Raw genomic sequence first — 25,366 nt, forward strand, 5'->3', positions numbered from 1 at the left:
CAGGGATCGAACCCACAACCTCATGGATCCTAGTCCGATTTGTTAAACCACTGAGCCACGACAGGAACTCCAGTGGAAACACGTCTGACTCGCACCCATGAAGACGCAGGTTCCATCAGTGGGTTAAGGACCCGGCGGTGCCGTGAACAGTGGTGTAGGTTGCAGACATGGTTTGGATCCCGGGTTGCTGTGGCTGTGCTACAGGCCAGCATCTGGAGCTCTGATCTGACCACTAGCCTGGAAACTTCCATATGCCACAAGTACGGCCCTAAAAAGTCAAAAAAAAGGAATCACCAATGCCTCCTCGTGCTATCAGCGACTTCTCTAAAGACCTCGCTCGACCTGCATTTGCCGATGCCCACCCTCCCTCCTTCACCCACAGGTGGTGAAGGAATGGACCCACTCCCACCCCCAGCACACCTGTCCCTCCCCCCCAGCCCCCACCAGCCACGCCACCACCACAGGTCAACAACTCCACTCCAACTCTGAAGAGCACAGCTGCCCCCAACTCACCAAGTGCAGGGACACAGCTGTGTGGCCTCAGGTCCCAGTGAGTGTGGTGACACGTGAGACGCTGACCCGGGAGCCCCCCCTTCTGGGCATTGTTTCCAGAGGCCGCCACTGCTGTGCTGATACTTCAAACTGCCCGCACACCTGCTGCCTCAGAGATCATGAACCTCGTCCTTTCCTTTGTCCTGCATCCCACCAGCGAGGCCGGGCTTCCAGCACCCGTCCTGCTCGGCAGCACAGGGCCCACTGTCCCACTGAGTGTCCCCAACCCTGGTCAGCTCCTGCCTGGGTCCCAGCAGATTCAGGAGGATGCTGCACGCCTGCCCCACCCGTCCTTGGTCGTCCTAACAGCAGACGATAGGGCACTCCTGCCTGCATCCTGCGTCCCAAAAACCCCAGTGCGGGGACGGGTAAGACTGAAGGCAGACGGCCCTGGACAAACGACTCCAGCCTCGGGAAGAACTGGCGGGGGTGGTGGGGGGGGGGTGGTCAGCCCCTGCCCTTTGGCTGAGCAGCCGCTCCCCTCCTACCTCTCCCCCGACTCCAGGCCCCTCGAAGGGACGGCTCCCACGGCCATGTCCGCATCTCATGACCTCGCCTCCAGGCTTAGGGGCGGCCACCTGACCCTGGCGCATACAGGCGGGCATGAGGGGACGGGGCAGACATAGAATCGGACGAGGGTTTGAACTGAACGTCAGAGAGAACAGGGATGGGTGATGAAGCCCAAAGCTGGCACTGCCCCACCCTCGCCTGCGGAGGCGCCTGACACCCACTTCTCCCATCCAGCTGGGTGTCCCCTGACTCACTCCTCTCCCAACACCAACGCCAGGGGTCAGCACTGACCTTGCAACTTCCACCCCCCATCGGTGCTAACCCTGCAGGTAAGAGCTCAGTCCCTCCAGACACCCCCACTTCAGACGCCAGCAGCAGTGGGGTCCCCAGGCCAACGGCACTTCTGTCTGCCGACTACAAATTTGGGGGGTTTAGTCACAGAATTCAGAAAAGCCCTCTACCTCCTATTGCAGATTTCATAGAGGACACAACTCAGGCACAGGGACCAGTGGCACGTGCGTGTCCCCTGCAGATCCACCCCCACCAGCACCCCTGCGTCCGGCCATCAGGACGCCGTAGCCCCGGCGCTGGGGCAGTTATGGAAGGTTGACTGAAGCACCGGCTGGCGGTGAGGAGCCCGGCCTGGGGCCGCTCCCCTCCCAGGAGGGAGGCAGGACGGGGGTGGAAGCTGCAGCTCTATTCACGGCTGGTCTCTCTGGCACAGCCCCCGTCCTGACACGACTTAGGATCCCAGGCTCCGGTCATCCCACGAGCTCAGAGAAGACACCCTCAATCCAGCTGTGGACCAGGAGCCAGGGACACAAACCAAACATGTGCTTATATTGTAACTCGGCCCTGAGGTGAGCTTCAGGTTGGTCTGGGTTTGCTCAGGGACCCTAAACCACTCTCTACTCATCACGTCTGTCCCACTCTCGATGCTCGGCTCCCACCGGCCTCTCCCGGCGGCCCTGGTTCCTACTGCACCCAGCTGGTCCTGGGCGAGGAGGTCCCCTGACTATGGAACAAGGGCACCATCCTGGCAGGGCTCCCCCCGCTGTGTTCCACGGATGCTAGACGGACTGGTACCCACGCAGGACACGCTCCGCCTCTCTCATCTTTACTGCACTGGCTCTTCACAGCCAATCCCTGCCTAAGGCTTACGACCTGGAGTGGGCCAGCATCCTCCCAAAAGTCCTTTTTTTTTAATGGAAGTTCCCAGGTCCAGGACTGAACCCAACCCCGCTGGGACCTATGCCACAGTGCTGGGCAGGGGATCAAACCAGCACCTCTGTGGCCACCTGAGCTGCTGCAGTAGGAATCTTTTTTTTTTTTCCCCCCTCTGGTTTTTTGCTTTTTAGAGTCGTACCCGCAGCATATGGAGGTTCCCAGGCTAGCAGTCCAGTTGGAGCTGTAGCCGCCGGCCTATACCACTGCCACAGCAATGCCAGGTCCTTAACCCACTGAGTGAGTCCAGGGATCGAACCCACAACCTCATGTTTCCTGGTCAGATTCGTTTCCACTGCGCCATGACGGGAACTCCTGCAGCCAGATTCTTAAACCACTGTACTGCAACAGGAGCTCCCCATAAGTCATTTCTGAGCCCCAGAAAGGCCCAGGGATCTTTGCACCCCTCTACCTGGGCTTAAAAACTAAGTCACAAAGGAGTTCCCGCTGTGGCTCAGCAGGTTAAGAACCTGACATAGTCTCTGTGAGGATGCAGGTTTGATCCCTGGCCTCGCTCAGTGTGTTAAGGAGCCGGCGTTACAGCAAGCTATGGTGCAGGTCACAGGCGTGGCTCAAATCTGACATCCTGTGGTGTCAGCTGCAGCTCCAACGCGACCCCGCAGCCTGGAAACTTCCATATGCTTCAGGAGCGGCCGTAAAAGAGAAACAGAAAACAAAAAAGCAAAACCCTACGTCACACAGAGTGTCTGCCTGTGGGTCCGTCTGCCTCACAGACACAAGCTCAAGGCCAGGAACCACCCCCTCACTCTGTTCACACAAAGCCGAGTCCGGGCCTCAGCCCGGACGCAGACGGTGAAGAGTTCAGGGACAGTCCTGGAAACGGAAGGCCAGTCCCCCGCCGGGAACACAACACGCTGATGGAACCACGCAGACTAAACACACGCGGGAAGGCCCCTGTGCCGAGGACCAGAGGAACCGTGCTTACGTCGGAACCGGTCTTCAGCCCTGCTGGTACCTCTCTCTGCAACAGTCCGGCTCTGAGGGACAAAAGGTACCAGATAAACCCCCTCCTTTACCCGGTGAGTCCACGCTGGGAAAATACTTAAGCAAACGGAGGGAGGAAACAAGACCCTCACGGCAGCACTATTTTTAACAGCTGGGAACAACGGGCAAAGCCGCGGGCAGTGGGAGCCAGAGGATGCTCTGAGGAGCCCCCGAGGGGAGCACGGGCTAGTTCCCAAAAGGCAAATCGACAGGAAACACGAAGACGAGGTTTCCAGGAAACAGATCTGAGCGACACTAACAGAATCTGGGAGCGACCCAAAAGCCCCCAAACGAGGACAGTGAACTGTGATACGTCCGTGTAACGGAATGTTCCAGACTATTTGAAAATGTTCAAAAATGCTTAAGAACATGAAAAACCGGGAGTTCCTATCGTGGCTCAGAGGTTAACGACCCTGACTAGTATCCATGAGGACGAGGGTTCGATCCATGGCCTCGCTCAGTGTGTTAAAGAGCCAGTGTTGCCGTGAGCTGTGGTGTAAATCGCAGATGTGGCTCAGATCCGGCGTTGCTGTGGCTCTGGCGTAGGCCGGCGGCTACAGCTCCGATTGGACCCCTAGCCTGGGAACCTCCATATGCCACGGGAGCGGCCCTAGAAAAGGCAAAAAGACAAAAAAAATTAAAAAAAAAAGATGGCTGCAAGAGATATTAAAAAAAAAAAAGAAAAACCCCTAAAAATACAGTAAGTGGGAAAAGCAGATGACAAAACAATTGAAAGCAAAAACTGCTTTTTCTTAAAAAAAAAAAAAACCCACTATACACATGTTCATACATTTTTCAAGTTGTAGGAATGTAAAGCACTCAAGGCAGGTTTTCCTGCAGATTCAATAATTCAACAGTTACTCGTAGTCTTCAGAGGTAATGATTACACACAGCTACACGTATCTACAATCATTCTATGTATAGTTGCCAATCATGTAAAACAGAGGAAAGCAGCCTCTTAAAACTACAGTATTTTAGGGAGTTCCCATTGTGCCTCAGCAGGTTAGGAACCCAACTAGTATCTATGAGGATGTGGGTTCGATCCCTGGCCTCGCTCCAGGGGTTAAGGATCCGGTGTTGTTGTGAGCTGTGGTGTAAGTCACAGACGCTGTGGCTGTGGTGCAGGCCGGCAGCTACAGCTCCAACTTGACCACTAGCCCCCCCTCGCCCTTGCCAACCACAAACAAGTCCTTAGGCCAGTGATGTGCATATGGCCCTTCCGAGCCCGCTGCCAGGATCCACACCTAGATTTCAGAAGACGTCCCTTCTGGAGTTCCCGCTGTGGTTCAGTGGGTTACGAACCTGACTAGTATCCATAAGGATGCGGGTTCCATCCCTGGCCTCACTCAGTGGGTTAAGGATCTGGCGTGGCTGTGGCTGTGGCGTAGGCCGGCAGCTGCAGGGCTAGTTCAACTCTTAGCTCAGGAATTTCCATACACTGCAGGTGAGGCCATAAAAAAAGGTAAATAAAAGATGCCCCTCGTAGTTCCTAGTGCGACTCATGAACCACTGCGCCACGAGAGGAACTCCTGTAACATTGTATTTAATCCTGTTAGAATCCCCCTGACTTCCTCTTGGTGCTATGGGAGATAGAAGTGCCCTGCTCAGTTGCTAAGTGAGAAAGTGAAACTGCACGTGATTCCCTAGCCCAAAAGCAGCCTTTGGCCCTCCATCCATCAAGAGGGAGCGAGGCCTGTACCCCGAGGCTGAGGGGCCAGAGGAGGGCCTGCACTCGGGCCGGGAAGCCCCGACGGAATGCAGTGGTGACCAACTGTCCTTCAGGGCAGCAGAGCCGCCGGCCAGCCACGTGGGGACAGTAAGACTGCCAGACAGGTGAGACCACTGAGAATCCAGGCACCATCGGCGCAACCCAGGCTCACCTCATTGGCTCTCTTGATGATTTTATCGTCCACGTCCGTGACTCCCATCACCATGACGACGCTGCACCCAAAGACCCTGGTCAGGATCCTCCGAATTATATCAAACCTAACGTAGGAGCTGAGAGACAGAAACGTCAGGCCGCCTCTCCTGCCGAAAAGCCATCGCCGCCATCGGCAAGAGGACATCGTGTAACTCGGAGCGCGTGAGTCCACAGGAGTTCGAGGACAGCTGCGAGGAGCTGTCTGACCGGCCCGCGTGAAAAGTGGCAAGGTGCTGCCTCCGTCTCGGGACACAGCATCAGCATTTCCAACTCTAGAGCTGTTTGGGAAGCTGACAAGTATTGGATTGTATAAAAATTCACTGTGGGTCCATCCCCGCTGCAGCAGGGTAAAGGATTCGATGCAGCTGCGGCTCCGAGCAGCTCAGATTCAGGCCCTGGCCTGGGAACATCCATATGTCACAGGTGCGGCCCTAAAAAGACAAAACCCAACCACCCCCTACCCCTCCTGCCTCAACACACACACAAACATTCAGGGTCAGCTGATCTCATGGCCTCGACTGTTATTTCAACAGCCTCTTAACACCTGCGCTCGTAAAAAAACATCCTCCCTTGAAAACGGGCCTCGTATTATGACCCCTGGACTGTCCATACGCACTCCTCAAACACAGCTGAGGCCAAATCCTAGTAACAAGTGACCTCCGAAACCCCTTCCCAAGGAGTTTAAAGGTTAAACATCCTTCTGAAGCCTCAGCTGCTTACTACAGATTGAGCAAATCTCCAGCACCTCCCAGGGCGGCTGCGTGCAATCTCAGGGAGTGTGCGGCAGGAATTCCAACAAGAGACAGTTCTCACGAGGACGACTGCCACCCCTCGCTGTTGGGAAGAACTCCATGAGAAAACAGGAACAGCAACTCAAACAAAATGAAGGCGTTCCCTTGTGGCCCAGCAGGTTAAGGCACAGCGCTGTCTCTGCAGTGGTCTGGGATGCTCCGTGATGCAGGTGCCATCGCCAGCATCACGGGCGATGCCAGGGCTAAAATGAAAAGGTCAGCTTGGCCTGAAAGAACTTGGGGGCTGCAGGACCCCGAGAGCTGCAGGCGCCTGCTCCCCGGGGCCACCACCAGCTCCACAGCCGCCTTAAAAGCCCAGGTGCAGGACAAGGGCCACGGACTCGGGACTGCCTTGCCCAGCCCTGCCCAGCAGCTCTATTTGTAATCTGGGGACAATAGCACCACCACCTGGTGAGGTTAGAGGACTACACGGGCTGGGGTTTGTAAAGCATCTAGGATGGTGCCCGGTCAGAAGCAAATGCTCAGTCTCTGCAAAAGAGGCTGGTGGGAGTTCCCGTTGTGGCTCAGCAGTAACAAACCCAGCGGGTACCCATGAGGCCACAGGTTTGATCCCTGGCCTTGCTCAGCTCTGTGGGTTAAAGATCCAGCATGGCCATGAGCTGTGGTGTAGGTCGCAGACACAGCTCGCATCTGATGTGGCTGTGGTGTAGCTCCGATTAGACCCCTAGCCTGGGAACCTCTACATGCTGTGGGTGCAGCCCTTCAAAAAAAAAAAAAAAAAAAAGGCTGGTGGGGAGGGCTGGTAGGGTCAGCAGGGGAGGCAAGTGTAGAAGGGAACCCGGAGAGGAAGTGGGGGCAGGTGTGCAGAGGCAGCCTTGGCAAAATCCTAACTTTACCCAAGAGCAGGGCCGCAGGCCTGACCACCCGGCCGAGACTCACAAGCTCTTCAGAAACCCGTGGCACTCAGGTTTCTGCAGTGCAGGGACCTCCTCCTGAGGCTCGGGCGCTCCCACAAGATGGACCCAGAGGGTTATCCTGGTGGGGCCGGAGCGAGTCGCACGAGAAGCTTCTGGAGTGTTGGTCGTGTTTCTGGGTCTAAGAGCCCTGAACACCGACTCAGCTGCACCCTTAAGAACTGTTCTCGTCTCCACGTTTGAGGGGTGAACACAAACTGCCACAGAGGAGTTCCCGCCGTGGCGCAGTGGTTAACGAATCCGACTAGGAACCATGAGGTTGCGGGTTCGGTCCCTGCCCTTGCTCAGTGGGTTAACGATCCGGCGTTGCCGTGAGCTGTGGTGTAGGTTGCAGACGCGGCTCGGATCCTGCGTTGCTGTGGCTCTGGCGTAGGCCGGTGGCTCCAGCTCCGATTTGACCCCTAGCCTGGGAACCTCCATATGCCGCAGGAGCGGCCCAAGAAATAGCAACAACAACAAAAAGACAAAAAAAAAAACAAAAACTGCCACAGAAAGACGCGGCCCCTCTGAGTTGAAAATAAGAAAGACCCCTCCTACCCACCTTTCCTTCAGAATTTCTTCCCCGGTCCTTTTAAAAGGTACCTAAGTGTTTTCAATGGCTAAATAAATAATGGCTGCAGCCTGTGTCAGTCTCACAACTCAGGGAACGTGGAGGCACCTGGAGCTGCCTCTTTGAAATGAGGTTACTGAGGAAGCCAACGTTCCTCGCCCAGCGAGATGGGAGGGGCCCGACCTGAGCCCGACACCGTGGGCACACCTGCCCCCATCAGCCAGGTGTGCCCACCCAAGTGGGGGGTTGTGCCTCTGAAATCATTTCAGTGTATTGCCTATGACCACACCCCACTCTGGTTTAACATTTATTCAATAAAAAGACTGTTTTCTTTCTTTTTTGCCTTGGTAGAGAGATTTTCCAGGTTGGGAGAAACAGTCACTGCTGTTGGGTTTTCTATTTCCCCAACGTATTTTACACGTCAAAAAAAAAGATAAAGTTTTTAAAAAAGATAAAAATACGCTCTTTATAATTAATAGGAAGTTAGCTCAAAGTGAACTAAAAAAAAACGACTGCTGGACCATTTATTTTGTTATAATACACACAAAAAGTTCAGATCTTCCTGCATGATAAATAACTTTTTTAAAGTATGTACCGAATAAAGGTAACATTTCACTTTTACTCTGGATCTAAATAATAACAAGTTTAAAAGATGCACAAGAGGACATACAAAATATTAGGCAAGGTGGCAATTTCGATAAACGGAGGAGCCAGGGCAGCTTACAGTTGAGAGGTGAAGACAGGGAGCACCTGGAGGCCAGCTCCCCAGGCCCCACCCAGCCCAGCCCTTCCCCAGTGTGCCACCTCCTGCAAGCGACATCCTCAAGAACTGTTGGGCCTTTACCACACTGCCCACTTCGGGTCCTGGGTTAAGCAGCCGTCACAGGTGCTACTTCCTATCATGGTGGAGAGCCAGCACGACGGCCACTGTCACTACATCTCAAAGAAGGAAAGTGGCCTGTCCACAGTGGGAAGCCAATAAGCGGGAGGGCGGGGGGGCAGAAAGAGCTCCTGACTAGCTGGGCCAGGGGCCCTTGCAAAGGCCTCATCTCACTAAACCCAACAAGAAGCATCTGATTCCCAAACAGGTCATTTTTCACCGCTCCTCGCTGCCTCCCTGAGTGTCCTCACCTGTGAAATGGGACTAGGTTTTTCAGCTGTTACAAGAACCAAGCGAGACTGAAACGCGAATACTTCCCGCAATGCCTGGAATGCAGTAATTACTCGGCATTCTTAAAGTGGCACTTGAGGGATGGAAAAAACCTGCAAAAGGCTTTTTTCTTCCTAAACTAATGGTCGCTTGAAGTCTGAAAATTCAAATTGTGGACACTCACCAAGCATGGCCAAGGTGTGCGTGATCATAGACGGTTGGTCCACAGCTGTACCTACGGACAAAACACTCCATTTGAAGCATGTTTGCAAGACAGGTCACCACATTCTCTGTTACCATCACCCTATAACCATTACTTTTTCAAAAGGAACCACTTCGGGGGAATGCCTAAGTCGGGGTTCTATTGCACTCAAGTCGCTAAATTCAGAGCCAAAGCCGTCACCATTCCACAGCGTCTCTAAGGGTTCTGCCAATGTTTTATTACTTATTAAATGCTTCCACCCGAGAGCCCAATTCCAATTTCCACGCAGAGCCCCCGCCTCAGGAAAAGCTGGGTCCACAGTCCTTCCCGCCCCACATGCCCCAGCACCCTGCTCCCCCAAGCCCCGGGGGGCTACCAAGAGGCGGCATCCGCGCTGCTCACGATCAAGGGGTCTTTCCTCCGGGTGAGGCTGTTGTACACCTTGACGCCCGTGTCGTAGCCCGCAGGCTGCAGCCACTCTTGCCCGCGAGCCCCCGACGCCGCCCGCCCAGACGCCGGCCCCAGGCCCAGCGCGGCGGGGAGGAGCTGGGAGCCCAGAAGGGCTCCGCGCGTCCGCAGCATGGCCGGCGCACCAGCCAAACTGAGGCTCGCCGGCCCCGCCCACTGCAGAAGGGCCCGCCCACCCGGAAAGGGCCTGCCAGGCCCCGCCTACCCGGAAGGGGCCAGTCAGGTACCGCCCACCCCGGAAGAGGCGGCCCCGCCTCCCTAGGGCGCTCCGCCGTCCGCGGCTGCGCAGGGGCAGAGGGGCCGGGCCTCGGGGTGGGGGAGGGGGCGGCGGGCGCGGGATTGCGGGCGACCGACCCGGTGACCGCGGGCAGAGTCGCTCCGCTCGTCCACGCCTCAGCGCAAGTGGCGCGAGGCGTCTGAGCTGACGCGGCACGAACCTGGTTTCGAAGCGGGTCCCCCGGCGGGCCCTCGCCCGCTCGCGGAGCTCGCCTGCATCGCAACGGTGCACACACACAGCAGACCCTCTTTTTCTGTCTCGGGAAGAAAGACCTAAGCTAGGAGGCCACCCATCCACCAAGTATGCATAGTAGGAAATGTCTGCTTGGGATTTACTTTAAGGTTAAAATTTCTGTCGGTCTGTTGAGAACAAAACCATTCAGAATTGCGGCTTCGATGGGACTTTTTAGAAGTTGCTTTGTCTCGAGAAACACGTCCCTATTAGTATCTTGCAAAACAGCGTGGAAAAGAGAAAAGATCCCTTTGCCTTTGCAGCGCTCAAGAACGCATGGAAGTTCCTCTTTTCTTTTTTTGGTTTGTTTTGGGTGCTCTAAAGAAAGGCAAGTACTTAAGAAGAGACAAACTAGTATGTTCCTGGAGCACTTACAAAAACCTCTTCCCCAAGATCCCTGGAGTCCAATTCTGCAGTTCTATTTCAAGCTTAACGGTAGTCTAATGTAAACTGTATGCTAATGCCTGACGCTAAAATGTTAGGACCTATTTTTAGGATTAGGAGACCTCCACTTCAGTGCTAAGCTGGGGCTCCTCCACCGCTCCCCCACTGCCTGCATGCTTGCCTTGACGTTGTTTTGTAATTCTCTCTCCTCTCTCCTACAACGTGTGAATGTTTCTCTCCGGGAGTACTTTAGATTGCAAATTCTTTTGGAGACTGTTACTGCACCCAGCAACCAAATTCAGGAGGGGGGGGGGTTCCCCTGTGGCTCAGCGGTAAGGAACCTAGCATCCAGGAGAATGAGGGTTCAATCCCTGGCCTCACTCAGTGGGTTAAAGGATCCTCCGTTGCTGTGAGCTATGATGTAGGTCGCAGAAGCGGCTGGGATGTGGCGTTGCTGTGGCTGTGGTGCAGGCCGGCAGCCGCAGCTCAGATTGGACCCCTAGCCTGGGAACTTCCATATGCTGTGAGTGCGGCCCAAAAAAAAAAAAAAAAAAACTCAGGAAAGCGTTGCTGAATTCATCTTGGATGAAACCTACCTGTTGTGCAGGTAGAAGGGAATTTGGGCAGTAAAGCGTCTGATAGAGAAAGCTCTGATCCTGATACTAGACGTGCCAGTGAAAGAAGAAAATGAACCAAGGCTTCACTGCCATCTGTGGAATGCAAGGAAAAAGCCTGAAGTTTTGGAAACTGCTTCAGTAAGTCTGAAGACCAAATCCTGTACACCAACCTGGATAGCTGGCATGTTTTACTTGGCCGGGAGAGATCATGATTTTTAAACTAACAATGGAATCTTCTGTCCTGTGAAAACTGGTCCTGTAAGGGGCTCAGTCCTTAGCCTGCAGCACTTTAGCTTTATCTAAAGTCTTTGGGGAATCTTCAATGATCAACACATCCATTATTTAATGATGGCTAAAACAGGACTCCTCCTGCAGGTCCAATATTAAGGTAAAGTGAAAGTGACTGGGAAGATGCATTAGCATCTACACCTAGAGAGAGAGTAGAGAGAGTCTTCGGAATTTGAAGTCGGAACAAGGAAGTTTATTAAGGTTCTATACCATCATGAATGCCATTTCTTACTCCTGAATGACAACAACAACAAAACGTAGTTCTCAGCATGGCATTTTCTTTTAAAGCAAAATTTTGTAAATCCAATGTACAGTAGGTAAGGTAGCATATTGTTCAGGGCATTGCAGGTTTGAGATAAATGTACTAGGATTTATATTTTAAGCACTTCAAAACATAAGGAATTGTATGTTCATCTCTTTTATTCCCATAGGTTTGAGCATCTCCATTAAAACTAGAAATACACTTTTCTGTGGTGGCATATTTAAAATGCCCGATCAGGAGTTCTCACTGTGGCCCAACGGGATCCCCCGAGTCTTGGGAGTGCTGAGATGCAGGTTCAATCCCCTGCTCCACACGGTGGGTTAAGGATCCACTGTTGCCGCAGCTGTGGCTTAGGTAGCAACAGTGGCTCAGATCTGATCACTGGCCTGGAGACTCCATATGCCAAGGGGCGACCAAAAAAAAAATTAATTAATTTAATTAAATGACTGATCACCATTAACTATATTTTACTATTGGTCCTCTAACCTTGTCCAGAAAACAGTAAGTCATTGGTATACATTTTAAGAACTTTGTAAAGCTAATCAAATATTTTCTGACTTTTTAGCCCAAGGGGTAAATTAAATGTCTTGTAGCCATTATTCACCACTGCATTCCTAGTGCATAAAAGACATGGTAGACAATCCCAAATACTTCTTGTTGAATGAATAAAAAGCTGTTTTGTTTCACGTGTCTGTGAAGTCCATGAAAAAATGAGAGGAATCATTATTGATATGACATCTCCATGTGCCTCCAGGGCAGCCAAAAAAAAAAAAAAGATATGACATCTTGATTTTAAAAAAAAGGCAAAAAACAACCTGGAGTTCCCGTCGTGGCCCAGTAGAAACGAATCTGACTAGGAACCATGAGGTTTTGGGTTCGATCCCTGGCCTCCCTCAGTGGATCGAGGATCTGGTGTTGCCATGAGCTGTGCTGTAGTTCACAGACAGGGCTTGGATCCCTCCTTGCTGTGGCTGTGGTGTAGGCCGGCAGCTGTAGCTCTGATTAGACCCCTAGCCTAGGAACCTCCATATGCCACGGGTGCAGCCCTAAAAAGACCAAAAAAAAAAGCAGAAACAAAAAAACCTCCGGGATTTCCCATCCTGGCTCAGCGGTTTCCAACCCAACTAGTATCCAGGACAACTAGGATTCAGTCCCTTTCCTTGCTCAGCGGGTTAAGGATCCGGTGTTGCCCTGAGCCGAGGTGTAGGTCGGAGACAGGTCTGGGATCTGGTGTTGCTGTGGCTGTGGTATAGGCCTGTAGCTGTAGCTCCAATCAGACCCTTGGTCTGGGAACTTCCATATGCCACAGCTAGTCATTAAAAAAAAAAAAAAACAAACAAACAGCAGGAGTTCCCCATCGTTGTGCAGCGGAAACGAAGCCAACTAGGAGCCATGAGGTTGCAGATTCAATCCCTGGCCTCACTCAGAGGGTTAAGGATCTGGCGTTACTGTGACCTGTGGTGTAGGTCACAGACGCAGCTTGGATCCTGCGTTGCTGTAGCTGTGGTGTAGGCCAGCAGCTACAGCTCTGATTCAACCCCTAGCCTGGGAACCTTCATATGCCACAGATGCAGCTCTAAAAAGCAAAAAAACAACAAAACAACAAACACTCCAGCTTGATGGTCATTGGGAAAGGTAAATTATTTCTCACTTTTTTTTTTTTTTAACAGCTGCTGGCCTACACCAGAGTCACAGCAACACCAGATCCGAGCTGCATCTGCGACCTACACTACAGCTCAGGGTCACACCGAATCCTTAACCCACTGAGAGAGGCTAGGGATGAAACCTGGACCCTCATGGTTCCTAATCAGACTCGTTTCCACTGCACCATGACAAGAACTCCACCTTTATTCTTTTTTTTTTAATTTATTTTTATTTTTATTTTTTTGTCTTTTTGCCATTTCTTGGGCCACTCCCGCGGCATATGGAGGTTCCCAGGCTAGGGGTCGAATCGGAGCTGTAGCCACCGGCCTACGCCAGAGCCACAGCAACGTGGGATCCGAGCCGTGTCTGCAACCTACACCACAGCTCACAGCAACGCCGGATCCTTAACCCACCGAGCAAGGGCAGGGATCGAACCAGCAACCTCATGGTTCCTAGTCGGATTCGTTAACCACTGCGCCACGACGGGAACTCCCACCTTTATGCTTAAATTTAGATAAACACTACTCATTTTAGAGCCAGTGAATGCAAGGATTAAAAGAGCCTCTTCCTCGTTACTGTACTTTAAAATTACGTATATGCGTTTCTCCTATGCAACGTTTACTCTGTTCCACAGTCTCTTCGTTGCCACAGTATTAAAGCCTTTTAAGCAGGCTAGTGGCCAACAAATGAAACTTTACCTATCATTTGCTTTACACTGGGCCCAAGCTGGAAAAGTGGGACTCTCTAAGTAAAATAACCACTTTCCCAAATATCGAAGTGAACGTTTCCTGATGTGAGGGTGCGATGAAGGGGTAGAGTGAAGATCAAACCCATTTATCTCCAAGTTTTACTCCTACTCGTCGTTTATCACCGCAGCAGCGTTCCAACCCATTTCCAAAGACGACCAGCCCAACTTAGTCTGCACTGACAGCCACATCGCGGACTGCTCTGCAGATCGCTGCTAGGGGCACTGCGGCTCAAAACCTATTTTATAAACACTGGCTCGGTCTGAATTACACTGAGTAATTAAGAAACTCTCCCGCGGTTTTGGTTGTCACGACACTGTTCTCCGGACACTCGGGAACTCCACCAGAACGTGATGAACCGCAGAGCATCGATTCAGTCCCAGGTGGAGCGGCCACGGGGCAGCAGGGCACCCGGAGCCAGGCGAACCCGCCCACCCACCCGTCCGAGAGACGCAGCGCCGCCCAGGCACAGAGGCGGTAGGGACGTCAGGGGCTGAGGCCGAACTACCTGACAGGGTTAGAGTTGGCGACACGACACCCGCCAAAGGGCAGGGCAGGACAAAGGAGGCCAAACGAGTCCTCCGAGAAGCACCAAGCGCGGCGCAGACCCGCACGCCGCGGACAAAGCGGGAGGGGGGGCACGCCCACAGGCGGGGCCTCGGCCGGAAGAGGCGGGCCCCGCGAGGCCCCGTCGTCTAGGCAACGGGGCTCCTCGGAAGCCCAAATCCAGGCGTTCAGGGCGGGGAGAAGAGGGGGAGGGGGGCCCAAGGCTGCACAGGGAGAGGCCCCCGGGACCCGGGCGCCCGGACGCTTGCCCCACCACGGCTTGGGTGGTCTTTCGAAGTGGGGGCGCGGACTTTAAGAGAGGATTCCGTGGCACATGCGGGAAGGGGTCGGGGTCACCTGCCCTCTACGGGGACCCGGCTTGGCGAATCGCTCCCCTCTCGGTCCCTTTGTCTCCAAGCCGCTCGGCGCTGGGCTTCGGCCGGCAACACAAAGGGCGGGCGGTGAGGACCGCGCAGGCGCGGGAGCCGCCGAGGCTGCCGGGAGTGGTGGTCCGACTGCCGAATGGTAGGTCTCCGGCGCGGGCAAATGGGCCTCTTGGCCACACAAGTACGCATGCGCAACCACTTCCGTCTTGCCGGGCCAGCCTGGTCCCTCCGCCCCCGGAGGGACGCGGGTTTCTAGTAGTAAGAGCCGAGGGGGAGGTGTCCGTGATCGCCCCGCCTACTCTTTCTCTTGACTGGGCCGCCGGGGTGAGGGCGGAACCTGGATTGGCCCTCGAGGTTGCCAGTCTGTTCCGGGCCGTACTTATCTCCCGGCTGCGAGGCGGGATCAGGAGTGTGGGACTGAGCAAAGGGAAGGAGATGGTGACCCGGGATTGTGATGGTCCCGAGGCCGGGTCGGTTCCAGAGAGCTTTGGGCTATGCCACCTGCCTCTCCCGCAACACCCAGCGGCCATGCAGCCCCGCCCGACGCACTTTGCCTGCAAGTGCGAAACTCCCACTAAAGTTTTCAGCTCGCCCGCTGCCCCTTGCCCCCGCGGCCCCTGCCCCGGCAAAAGTGACAGACAAAGCCACACCCCCGTGCGGCGGGGCCGGTGAGGGGCGTGAATGCGGCGGGGGCGGGGCCCACGGGGGAGGGGGCTGTGGGGCCAGGACGCATGCGCGATGCAGGGGGCCGAATGTTTCCCAAGTGTTTGAAACTGGTATTTGGGTTTTCCACGTTGGACAAGTGCGGCGCGGCGGGCGGCGCGCGCCCCTTCCCGCGCTCGCTCGGCCCCGGCCCCGGCCCCTGCGCCGGGGTGCGCGCCCGCACGCCCGCCCGCGCCCGCCCCGCGCCCGAGGCCGCCGAGCTCCGGCCCGGCCCGCCAGGCGCCGGTCCCCGGGCCCAGGCGGTGCAGCTCGCAGATGTAGCGGCGCGGGGCCGGCCGGAGGGGAGGCGCCGGCGGGCGGGAGCCTTGCATTTTGCAGCGCTGGGCTCCGAGGGGGCGGGGGCCGGAGGAAGCGGAAAGCCGCGCCGAGTCGCCGGGGACCTCGGTGAACCATGTTGAGCCCTGCCAACGGGGAGCAGATCCACCTGGTGAACTATGTGGAGGACTACCTGGACTCCATCGAGTCTCTGCCTTTCGATCTGCAGAGAAACGTCTCGCTGATGCGGGAGATCGACGCGAAATACCAAGGTACGGCGGGATGGATGGGCGGGGGCGGCTGCTCCATCCCCGTCGGTCGCGGCGCGCCGCGGGGCCGCGGGCCGTCCTGATCCCCGCTTGGGGAGCCTCGATCCCGCGGCGGGGCCCTGGCCGGACAGAAACAAAAGGTCTGGAGCGTCTTTGATTTGCGAAGGTCCTTATGCGCGAAGCCCGGACACGGAGGAGGAAGAAGGAACGAGAGGTCTCAATGCCAGGCTGCGCGAGCAAAGCGCTCTTTGTAGTGAAGTGACGAGGCGGGGTGCTGCGGGGGAGGGGGCGCAGGGGGCGCCGGCTGAGGCGCCGAGGGAGGGATGTGCAGCGGTCGCTAGCTAGGGGCTCAGAGACGGTGCTGCGCGCAGGGCTGCTGGGAGGGCAATGCGGGCGAGGGGTCCCCCGGCCCTGCTCGCCATCCCCGGAACCACCTTCACTCAGTCCCGAATCTGAGTGTTACATAAAGTCCGGGGTCGGTACTCCGCGTGGTGCAGCCCCAGTCGCCCCCACCCAGCCCCCGGCCCTCCCGCGGTGCTGGACACGGAGCGAGGGCCGACGTACGGGGGGCGACGCGGCCGGGTGTAGTTTGCGGAGGGCCAGGGCTTTATTCTGTGCGTGCAGTGGTCAAGGGGAGGGGAGGGAAGGGAGGATGGGGCGAGGAAGTCGCCCATCTGTGCTGTGCTCGGGGGGGCGCAGGCAAATATTGTCGACTTGGAGAGGAACATGGCAGGGGAAGAGGACCTGTGGGTCGTTCTCTGCTGCCTCGGCCGACCAGAATGCCGGAGAGAGACGGAGGGTTCGGGTCCTCTGGGAATTGCTGGCTGCTGGGGAAACTTTCCTGCCAGGTCAGGCATCGCATTGGGGCTGTGTTTGGAACGTGGATAATCACTCCGAGTTTACTAATGTTTTCAGGACTGCGCAGCAGGGAAACGGAAGAGTGGGGGGAGGTGGAAAGCCGCTACACGCCCCACAACACAGACAAGACCCACGCGAGGAAGGCGCCCCTGCGCGCTCTACCCGAGGCTTTGCTTCGCAGCGACTTTTATAGGAGGCTTATTAGCATATTGTGAACGTTCCCCCTTGGCCTTCTGTGATTGGCCATGGCCTCTCCCATGGAATGTCCTTATCAGTCCGCTGCTGAACCATTGGTTGCTGAGCCGGATGAGGGCGGGCCTTGCGCAGTTACTGGTATAGATCTCTGTTTCCGCTGCCTCTTTTTTTCTCTTTCGTAGAGGGGCGGGGAGGAGGGAGGAGGTCGAGTTGATTTGAACGTCTTCAGGTCGCCCGGCCTCCGGCCCTGCATTGGTTATTGGTGCTGCTGGGGCGGGCCGAGTTCTCTGACCCTGGGTTGTGATTGGTGCCCCGCCTGGCCACCGCCCTCCGGTCTAGCGATTCCTACTGGCAGTGGCTGCCGGGGCGGGGCGCGCCTCCCACTGGCCGCCTACTCATTGGCGAGGCTGAACCAGCCTCGCCCCCGCTCCCCACCGACGCGAGCTTGGCCCCTTCCGCCGCGGAGTAATGGCGGCGCCCGGGGTACAGGGCAAAGCTGGCGATCCGTGTCGCTGGGATTGCCGAGGGCGCAGTCGGGGCTCCGGGTCGGGTCCCAGGGACCCGCGGGTTCGGCCTCGCGGAGCAGAGGACGCGTGAGTGACCCGGGTCCGGGGCCACTTCTCGGTGGTCGGTGTCCCGGGACGAGGAGAACTGGGTGGCCCCCTGTGCGCTGAGCTAGGAGAAGGCTTGCGGGGGGGAGAGACGAACGCAGGGAATTTCGGGTTTTCTGGGGCTTTGTGGAATTCCTCTCCAGCGCTGTTCGTTAGCACTTTTAGGAAATTTCAAGATGACAAAGTTTATCCTTAACATTTTCTGGCGTCCACGTCAGTATGCCCCTAAGGCTACTTTCTTACTGCTGTCCCTACCGCAGGAAGCCGGTTTACTGCTTCAGAACCAGTCTCTTCAGTCGAGTTAATGCATAGTTAGTGCGTATTTGGTTCATTCGGAGAAAATCAGTCCCCCTCCCACCCAGGTGCACTTTGAAGCCAGTGCCCTGAGTGAGCTGCAGAGCCTTCCGTCGTGATAATAATGGTAGTAATATTATCATAATAATAGTTGATAATTTGGTTACGATTTACAATAAATGTTGAGATACACACCATATTTCCGAAAAATCAAGCCTTTTTTTTTTTTTTTTTTAAGGGCCGCACCCGCGGCTTATGAAGGTTCCCAGGCTAGGGGTCAAATCGGAGCTACAGCTGCCGGCCTACGCCACAGCTCAGGGCCACACAAGATCCTTAACCCACCGAGGAGGCCAGGGATGGAACCTGCGTCCTCATGGATACTAACTGGATTCCTTTCCACTGAGCCACGACGGGAACTCCTGGGTTGCCAAACTTTGGTTAACAGTATTTGCTTAGTAAACATCAGTTGGGTGTTAATTCGTAAGAATGGATATAACTAGTTTACCAATGATACTTTGGGTTATTTGGAATTAAAAACATTTTTAAGTTACTATTAAAGTGCTTTTTAAAATGCCCAAGCATCCCCATGGAAGAGGATCAGCAGTGGTCAGAGCCGATGAGGAAGCCAGGTGTGCTGGCAGAACGCCTCCCTAGTGGTGCTGAGATTACTGTTTCCAGATGTTTGTGCTTCAAGAGGCTTTGCCGATGGAGTACTTTGCTTGGGGCGTCAAAGAAATGTGTGCCCTTGTGTAGGTAAAGAGAATTTCATGATGGGATGTTTTTTTCCTAAAGTGAGGCTTCACACAGATGTAAGCTTGCTTGTGAAGTGAAAGAAGCTGTATGCCATTAAGTTTTAAATTAGCGATATGATAGAATTGTTCTCTTTTCTATGAAATGTTAACATTCTTTTTAGAAATTGAAATTTGGTTACTGATTAAGCCAAATGATACAGTTTCGTAATGTGTAATTCACTTAAAAATACATGGCAGTGGAGTTCCCGTCGTGGCGCAGTGGTTAACGAATCCGACTAGGAACCATGAGGTTGCGGGTTCGGTCCCTGCCCTTGCTCAGTGGGTTAACGATCCGGCGTTGCCGTGAGCTGTGGTGTAGGTTGCAGACGCGGCTCGGATCCTGCATTGCTGTGGCTCTGGCATAGGCCGGTGGCTACAGCTCCGATTCAACCCCTGGCCTGGGAACCTCCATATGCCGCGGGAGCGGCCCAAGAAATAGCAACAACAACAACAATAACAACAACAACAACAAAAATACACGGCAGAAACTCATTTTAGTATCTATGAAATAGAACCTGATAGGTTGAGCACAGCTATTTGTTTTCAGAATTAATTACTCAAAGAGACCATGAGGTCATGACCTTCCTCCTTTCTGGCGGCAGGCAGTCTGCATTGTGCCCCTAGCAAATGTCTTCAGAGCTATCTTTAGCTGAAGAATACAGCCTGGGAAACAATGTGTGCCTAAGTCGTGTGGGCCTAAGTTCACACTTTGCCATAGGGTTAGGATTATGCCTTATAACTAAATTGGAGATAGATCTGGTAGGGTGATAATCACATTTTAGACCTCACACACGTCCCCTTCCTAGTTGGAGAATAGAATTGCCTTAAGTGACTGCAAAAGGTTTTTCTCCTTTTACTCTTTAATTTAATGATTACTGTTTAGGGAGAATAACTGGGGGTTTCTACCTGTGTATTTAAATGGGCTCTTGGCAAAAATACTGACTTTATTTTTAATTTCCATCAGATTATCTAAGAACTTTCATTTTGTGAGAAATTGCTTATTTACATTTGCCAATTTATACATTTAAAAATCACATAAACTGTCAAGTGTTCTTATTAGGGCTCAGCGGGTTAAGAACCCAAATAGTATCCGTGAGGATGCAGGCTTGATCCCTGGCCTTGCTCAGTGGGTTAAGGATCCAGCGTTGCTGTGAGCCCTGGTGTAGGTAGCAGGTGAGGCTCGGATCTGGCGTGGCTTTGGAGAATCAGCAGCTGCAGCTCCGATTAGACCTCTAGCTGGTGACTTCTATGTGCTGCAGTTGCAGCCCTAAAAAGAAAAAAGAATCACATATACAGTCTTCTAACTTATCCAAGAAGTTTAGTAATGAGGGGGTTTTGTTTGTTTTGACAATGTTTTAAAATATGTTGCCTTTTGTAGCTATGTTATTGTTTTAAGCAAGCAATGCAAAAGTAAAATCTGCCCCCTTTGTTTTAAAGCAAGGCTAGATTGTCTGGCTTAAATTACTACAAAAATATTTGAATAAAAACAATGGAAATACAGGATATAATCATTCATTTTATAGAAAATAAAAGTTTAGACCTCAGCACTTTGCCTAAATTTGAACTTTCCCCCTAATTGCCTATCCAAGGAATTGGCTTTTATTTTGGGGACAGACAGACACACACACACACACACACACACACACACACACACACACACACACGGCATGCGGAAATTCCTGGGCCAGGGATCGAACCCATGCCACAGCAGCAACCCGAGCCAGGTGTGACAGCACCTGGGTCCTTAAGCTGCTGAGCTACCAGGGAACTCCACAATGACTTTCTTGGAGACTAGAGAGTTGCAAGGCTCGGTAGTGTATATACCACATGGGTATAATGCTTATTTTTTCCTTGGCAGAAATCCTGAAGGAACTGGATGAGTATTATGAGAAGTTTAAGCGGGAGGCGGACAGCGCACAGAAGAGGAGGGTGCTGCACTGCATCCAGCGGGCCCTGATCCGGAGCCAGGAGCTGGGTGACGAGAAGATCCAGATCGTGAGTCAGATGGTGGAGCTGGTGGAAAACCGGACCAGGCAGGTGGACAGCCACGTGGAACTCTTTGAGGCACACCAAGAGGTCAGTGACACCACTGGCCATGGCAGAGCTGGCCAGGATAAGTCCAAAAATGAGACAATCACACAGCCAGAGAAGCCCAACAACAAGCGGTCCCGGCGGCAGCGCAACAATGAGAATCGGGAGAACGCAGCTAATAACCACGACCACGATGACGTCACCTCCGGCACCCCCAAGGAGAAGAAGGCGAAGGCCTCCAAGAAGAAGAAGCGCTCCAAGGCCAAGGCGGAGCGGGAGGCGTCCCCCGCAGACCTCCCCATCGACCCCAACGAGCCCACGTACTGTCTTTGCAATCAGGTCTCCTATGGAGAGATGATCGGCTGCGACAACGACGAGTGCCCCATCGAGTGGTTCCACTTCTCCTGCGTGGGGCTGAGCCACAAGCCCAAGGGCAAGTGGTACTGCCCCCGGTGCCGCGGGGAGAACGAGAAGACCATGGACAAGGCCCTGGAGAAGTCCAAAAAGGAGAGGGCCTACAACAGGTAGTGGTGGGCCCGGCTGACCGGGGAGAGCGGACAGGCTGGTATTTATTGCATCGCCACCTGGACAGCGGGCGCAGGGGCTATACGGCGTGGGCCTCTACAGACTTGGGAAAAGGGGCCGCTCCTTCTGCAGGGATGGCCGAGATTCTCTGCGTTTTCATTGGTGCACACGTGTAACAAGAAAGGGGTCTGTGGATCAGCATTTTAGAAACTGCAAATACAGGTTTGAATTAAACACTCAAGTGAGTCTCTGATTTTTTTTTTTTTTTTTTTCCCTGGGGGGCCAGGGATGACCTGGAAGCAACCTAACACATTAAATGTGGAGAGAAAAGATTCCATTTAGCTATTATTTCATTTTAATAAAAATGTTACTACTTCATGAACAAGTTTTTTTTGTTTTTTTTGTTTTGTCTTTTTAGGGCCGCACTCACGGCATATGGAGGTTCCCAGGCTAGGGGTTGAATCACCCTACAACACAGGCACAGCAGCACAGGATCCGAGCCGCGTCTGTGACCTACACCAGATGACAGCAACGCCGGATCCTTAACCCACTGAGCCAGGCCAGGGATCAAACCCACGTCCTCATGGATACGAGTCAGGTTCGTTACTGCTGAGCCACAAGAGGAACTCCATGAACAAGCTGTTTTAAAATTTGGCAAACTGCTAAAAAGATAGCCCATAGCAAATTTGTTTCTTGCTATAAGAGTGTATAGCCATGTAACAATTCCATAAAAAGGTTTTTGACGTTTGAAAATTATTTTTTAAAAAGCTAAGTGGTCACATTTTACATGACAGACTTTTTATATACTAGCCCATTCCCCAAATGGCCATTTTTAAATGATTTTTTTAAATGGGTACATTTTTTTTATTATTAACGCAAACAAGAGTGGTCTAGTCATGGAGCTTCAAATCACGCTTTTGTTCCCACAAATACTGGTGCAGCCAGCTACAACTTAGAAGAGGTACAGGTATATGCTTCCCCATGAACCTGCACTTGCTCTGTTATAATCAGAAGTGCAGCCACATGCCACTGTGCACCCAAGCTGCATTTCCTGCTGTGTGCATGAGAGGTGTGCAGGTGTGACATCAAGAAATAAATGCAGGAGTTCCCTGGTGCTGCAGCGGATTAAGGATTTGGCCTTGTCACTGCTGTGGCTCAGGTTGATGCTGTGGAGCAGGTTTGATCCTGACCTGGGAGTTTCAGCATGCCACTGGAGTGGCCAGAGGAAAAAAGAGAGAAATGTACCTTGGCCAGTTTATTCATCTACCGGTATATTTAATCTTGACATAAGTTTTAAGTTCTTACCTTAAAAATATGTACACCAGCAGTTTAGACAAAGCCTTAAGCAAATTTTGTATTATTTTTCTCACTTAATAATGGAGTAGAAGTTATCTAATTGCCAACCAAAAATAAGTGTCCAAACAGAGTCTGTGTTTAGACCAGGGGTTGGGAAATGACTGCCCACAGGCCAGACGCAGCCTCCACCTGCTTTTGTAGGGCCTGTGAGCCAAGAAGGATCTTTTTCATTGTTAAATGGGTTTGAAAAAAAAAAGGAAAATGAAATAGAAAACATGTCTATTACATGACATGAAAATGATATGAAGTTCAAATTTGAGTGTCTGTAAATAAAGGTTATTGGCCCAGAGCCAGGCCCATCACTAACGCGTTGTCTGCGGCTGTTTTGTATAACGGCAGAGTTGAGTGGTTGTGACAGACCCCGTGACCTGCAAAGCTGCAATGACTGCCTTTCTGGCCCTTGGTAGAGCTGTGCTGACCTCCGAGTTTGATAACTTCTTGCAGGATAATCAGTGTCCTCCACCGGCCACACATTGTAAAGGCCAGTGGGATTTTCATTTCTAAGCGAAACGCGGTTCACGTTAACCACGTCTCAGAGAGCGTCTCTCTGTGGTCTGGTAGGTTGAGGAAGCCGCCCCGAGGAAGAACCGTGTAACCTCTGCAGCAGCTACAGATCTGGAGAGCGTGTTGATTATACAGAAAACAGCAACTTGTTTTCTGATTGTTTATCTTGGTAAACAATTATTGAGAACTTTTTTTGTGCCAGATATAAGTCCCTAACTTTTACTTTAAATTTCCAGTATAGAGGGATGTTTGGTAGAAAAATGCACATAGTAGTTGCTCATACATTAAAATGTGTACTTTTTGCAAATCAATACCTATAAAGAGGCATTTACTTTCCAAAAAAACTCCCAGACATGTAAGAATCTGTAGCGTTGGAGTTCACATCGTGGTGCAGCAGAAACGAGTCCGAGTGGGAACCATGAGGTCACGGGTTCGATGCCTGGCCTCACTCAGCGAGTTAAGGACCTGGCGTTGCCATGAGCTGTGGTGTAGGTTGCAGAAACGGCTTGGATCCTGTGTTGCTGTGGCCATGGTGTAGGCCGGCGGCGACAGCTCCGATTGGACCCCTAGCCTGGGAACCTCCATATACCATGGGTATAGCCCTAAAAAGAAAAAAAGAAAAAAAAAATAGTGTTGACATTTGATAAGATTTACCTAGACAAAAAATAGCAAGTTTACTATGTGAAAATAAGTTAACTAAAGTAGTTGACGACAATCTAATAGCAACGAAAGTAATTTAAAAGAATCTTAGTTGGAGTTCCCATTGTGGCTTAGCAGTAACATATCCAACTAGTATTCATGAGGACAAGAGTTAATCCCTGGCCTTGCTCAGTGGGCTAAGGATCCGCCGTTGCCGTGAGCTGTGGTGTAGGTCATAGACACGTCTCAGATCTGGGATTGCTGTGGCTGTGGTGCAGGCCAGCAGCTACAGCTCTGACTCAACCCCTAGCCTGGGAACCTCCATATGCCACAGGTGCATCCCTGGAAAAAGGAAAAAAAAAATGTAAGGACTATACACAGCACTGGGCCATCCACAGCCGGTGCATCCAAAGATGCTGAGCCCGGATGCAGAGGAACGGCCAGTAGGAAGGGCTGACTCTAAGCGGTACCTGGGCTTTCCACTGCCGGCAGGTCAGCACCCCACCGTAGTGTTCAGGGGTCAGCTGTGTGTGCCCCACAGTGTGGCTCTGAGTGTTAATGAAGTGAAGTGCGTGACAGTGGCCTGGAGTCCGGCTTCCTGCCCTTGATGATGTTTCCAGGAAGGGCAAGTGGCTGTGGCCGTCTTTCTTTTAAAATGTGGAGTTTAGGAGGCAGACTTTGTTGGAGTTGGCAGTCTTTGCAACCACCTTTGTTAATTCCTGTGGACACTGGATAAAAAGTCACAGATAAGCACTTAGAACATCAAGAATTAGGCTTTAGATTGTGATTAGATAAAATTGCAGGTAACCCTGGGGGAGTGCTGAAAATGAGGTTGAATTCTTTTGGTAACAGATTAGTGAAAAGCTATCTAATGTAGTGTGTGTATGTGTGTGTGTGTGTGTGTGTGTGTATTTTTTTTTTTTTTTGGCCATACCCCTGGAATGCAGAAGTTCCTGAGCCAGGGATCGAACCTGAGCCACAGAAGCGACAGTGCCAAACTCTTAATCACTAAGCCACCAGAGAATCCTTGCTTTGGGTTTTTTGTTTTTGGGGTTTTTTTTGTCTGTTTACGGCCACACCTGCGGCATATGGAAGTTCCCAAGCTAGGGGTCGAATCGGAGCTGTAGCCGACAGCCTACACCAGAGCCACAGCAATGTGGGATCCGAGCCGCATCTGCAACCTACACCACAGCTCACGGCGATGCCAGATCCTTAACCCATTGAGCAAGACCAGGGATCGAACCCACAACCTCATGGTTCCTAGTCGGATTCGTTAACCACTGTCCCACGACGGGAACTCCTAACCTGATTTTGTTTTTTAAAAAAAATGGGGTTGATACTTTCCCAGCTTAAAACTCCGATGAGAAGTCATTGCAAACTGAGTAACAAGTTAAATCTTGATTTGTACAATTAAATGCTTTGTTAAACCAGTGTTCCTCTTAAATTAGAAAATGCTGAGAGTTCCCACTGTGGCTCAGCAGTAATGAACCTGACTAGTATCCATGAGGACACAGGTTTGGTCACTGGCCTCTCTCAGTGGGTTAAGGATCTGACGTTGCTGTGGCAGCTGTGGCAGCTGCAGCTCCAATTCAACCCCTAGCCTGGGAACCTCCACATGCCGTGGGT

General features: G+C 52.7%; 2 protein-coding genes across 5 annotated transcripts in view; one reads left to right on the forward strand and one right to left on the reverse strand.

Moving 5' to 3' along the window:
• CARS2 (cysteinyl-tRNA synthetase 2, mitochondrial) overlaps positions 1–9,447 on the reverse strand; it is a 33,079-nt gene extending 23,632 nt beyond the window's left edge. For 3 of the 4 annotated variants that reach the window (XM_047755724.1, XM_047755723.1, XM_047755728.1), the window contains exons 1-3: positions 9,217–9,447; positions 8,823–8,873; positions 5,172–5,289 (exon numbers count right to left, since the gene is read on the reverse strand). In XM_047755724.1, coding sequence (XP_047611680.1) covers positions 5,172–5,289; positions 8,823–8,873; positions 9,217–9,422 — 375 coding nt within the window. In that variant the 5' untranslated portion in view covers positions 9,423–9,447. The remainder of the gene's footprint in view (positions 1–5,171; positions 5,290–8,822; positions 8,874–9,216) is intronic. The other variant, XM_047755726.1, reaches the window with a different exon arrangement.
• Positions 9,448–15,656: 6,209 nt separating this feature from the next.
• ING1 (inhibitor of growth family member 1) lies at positions 15,657–21,482 on the forward strand. The gene is made up of 2 exons (XM_047756223.1): positions 15,657–15,939; positions 20,544–21,482. The coding sequence occupies exons 1-2, from the start codon at positions 15,804–15,806 to the stop codon at positions 21,242–21,244; spliced, it is 837 nt and encodes a 278-aa protein (XP_047612179.1). The 5' UTR covers positions 15,657–15,803; the 3' UTR covers positions 21,245–21,482.
• The last annotated feature ends 3,884 nt before the right edge of the window (positions 21,483–25,366 follow it).

This window comes from Phacochoerus africanus, chromosome 13 (assembly GCF_016906955.1).
Source record: "Phacochoerus africanus isolate WHEZ1 chromosome 13, ROS_Pafr_v1, whole genome shotgun sequence".
NCBI classification, from domain to species: Eukaryota; Metazoa; Chordata; class Mammalia; order Artiodactyla; family Suidae; genus Phacochoerus; species Phacochoerus africanus.

Coding starts and splice junctions, on each gene's coding strand:
- ING1 (XM_047756223.1), top strand. CDS start 15,804: ATGTTGAGCCCTGCCAACGGGGAGCAGATCCACCTGGTGAACTATGTG. Junction 15,940..20,543: donor GATCGACGCGAAATACCAAG/GTACGGCGGGAT, acceptor TTTCCTTGGCAG/AAATCCTGAAGGAACTGGAT.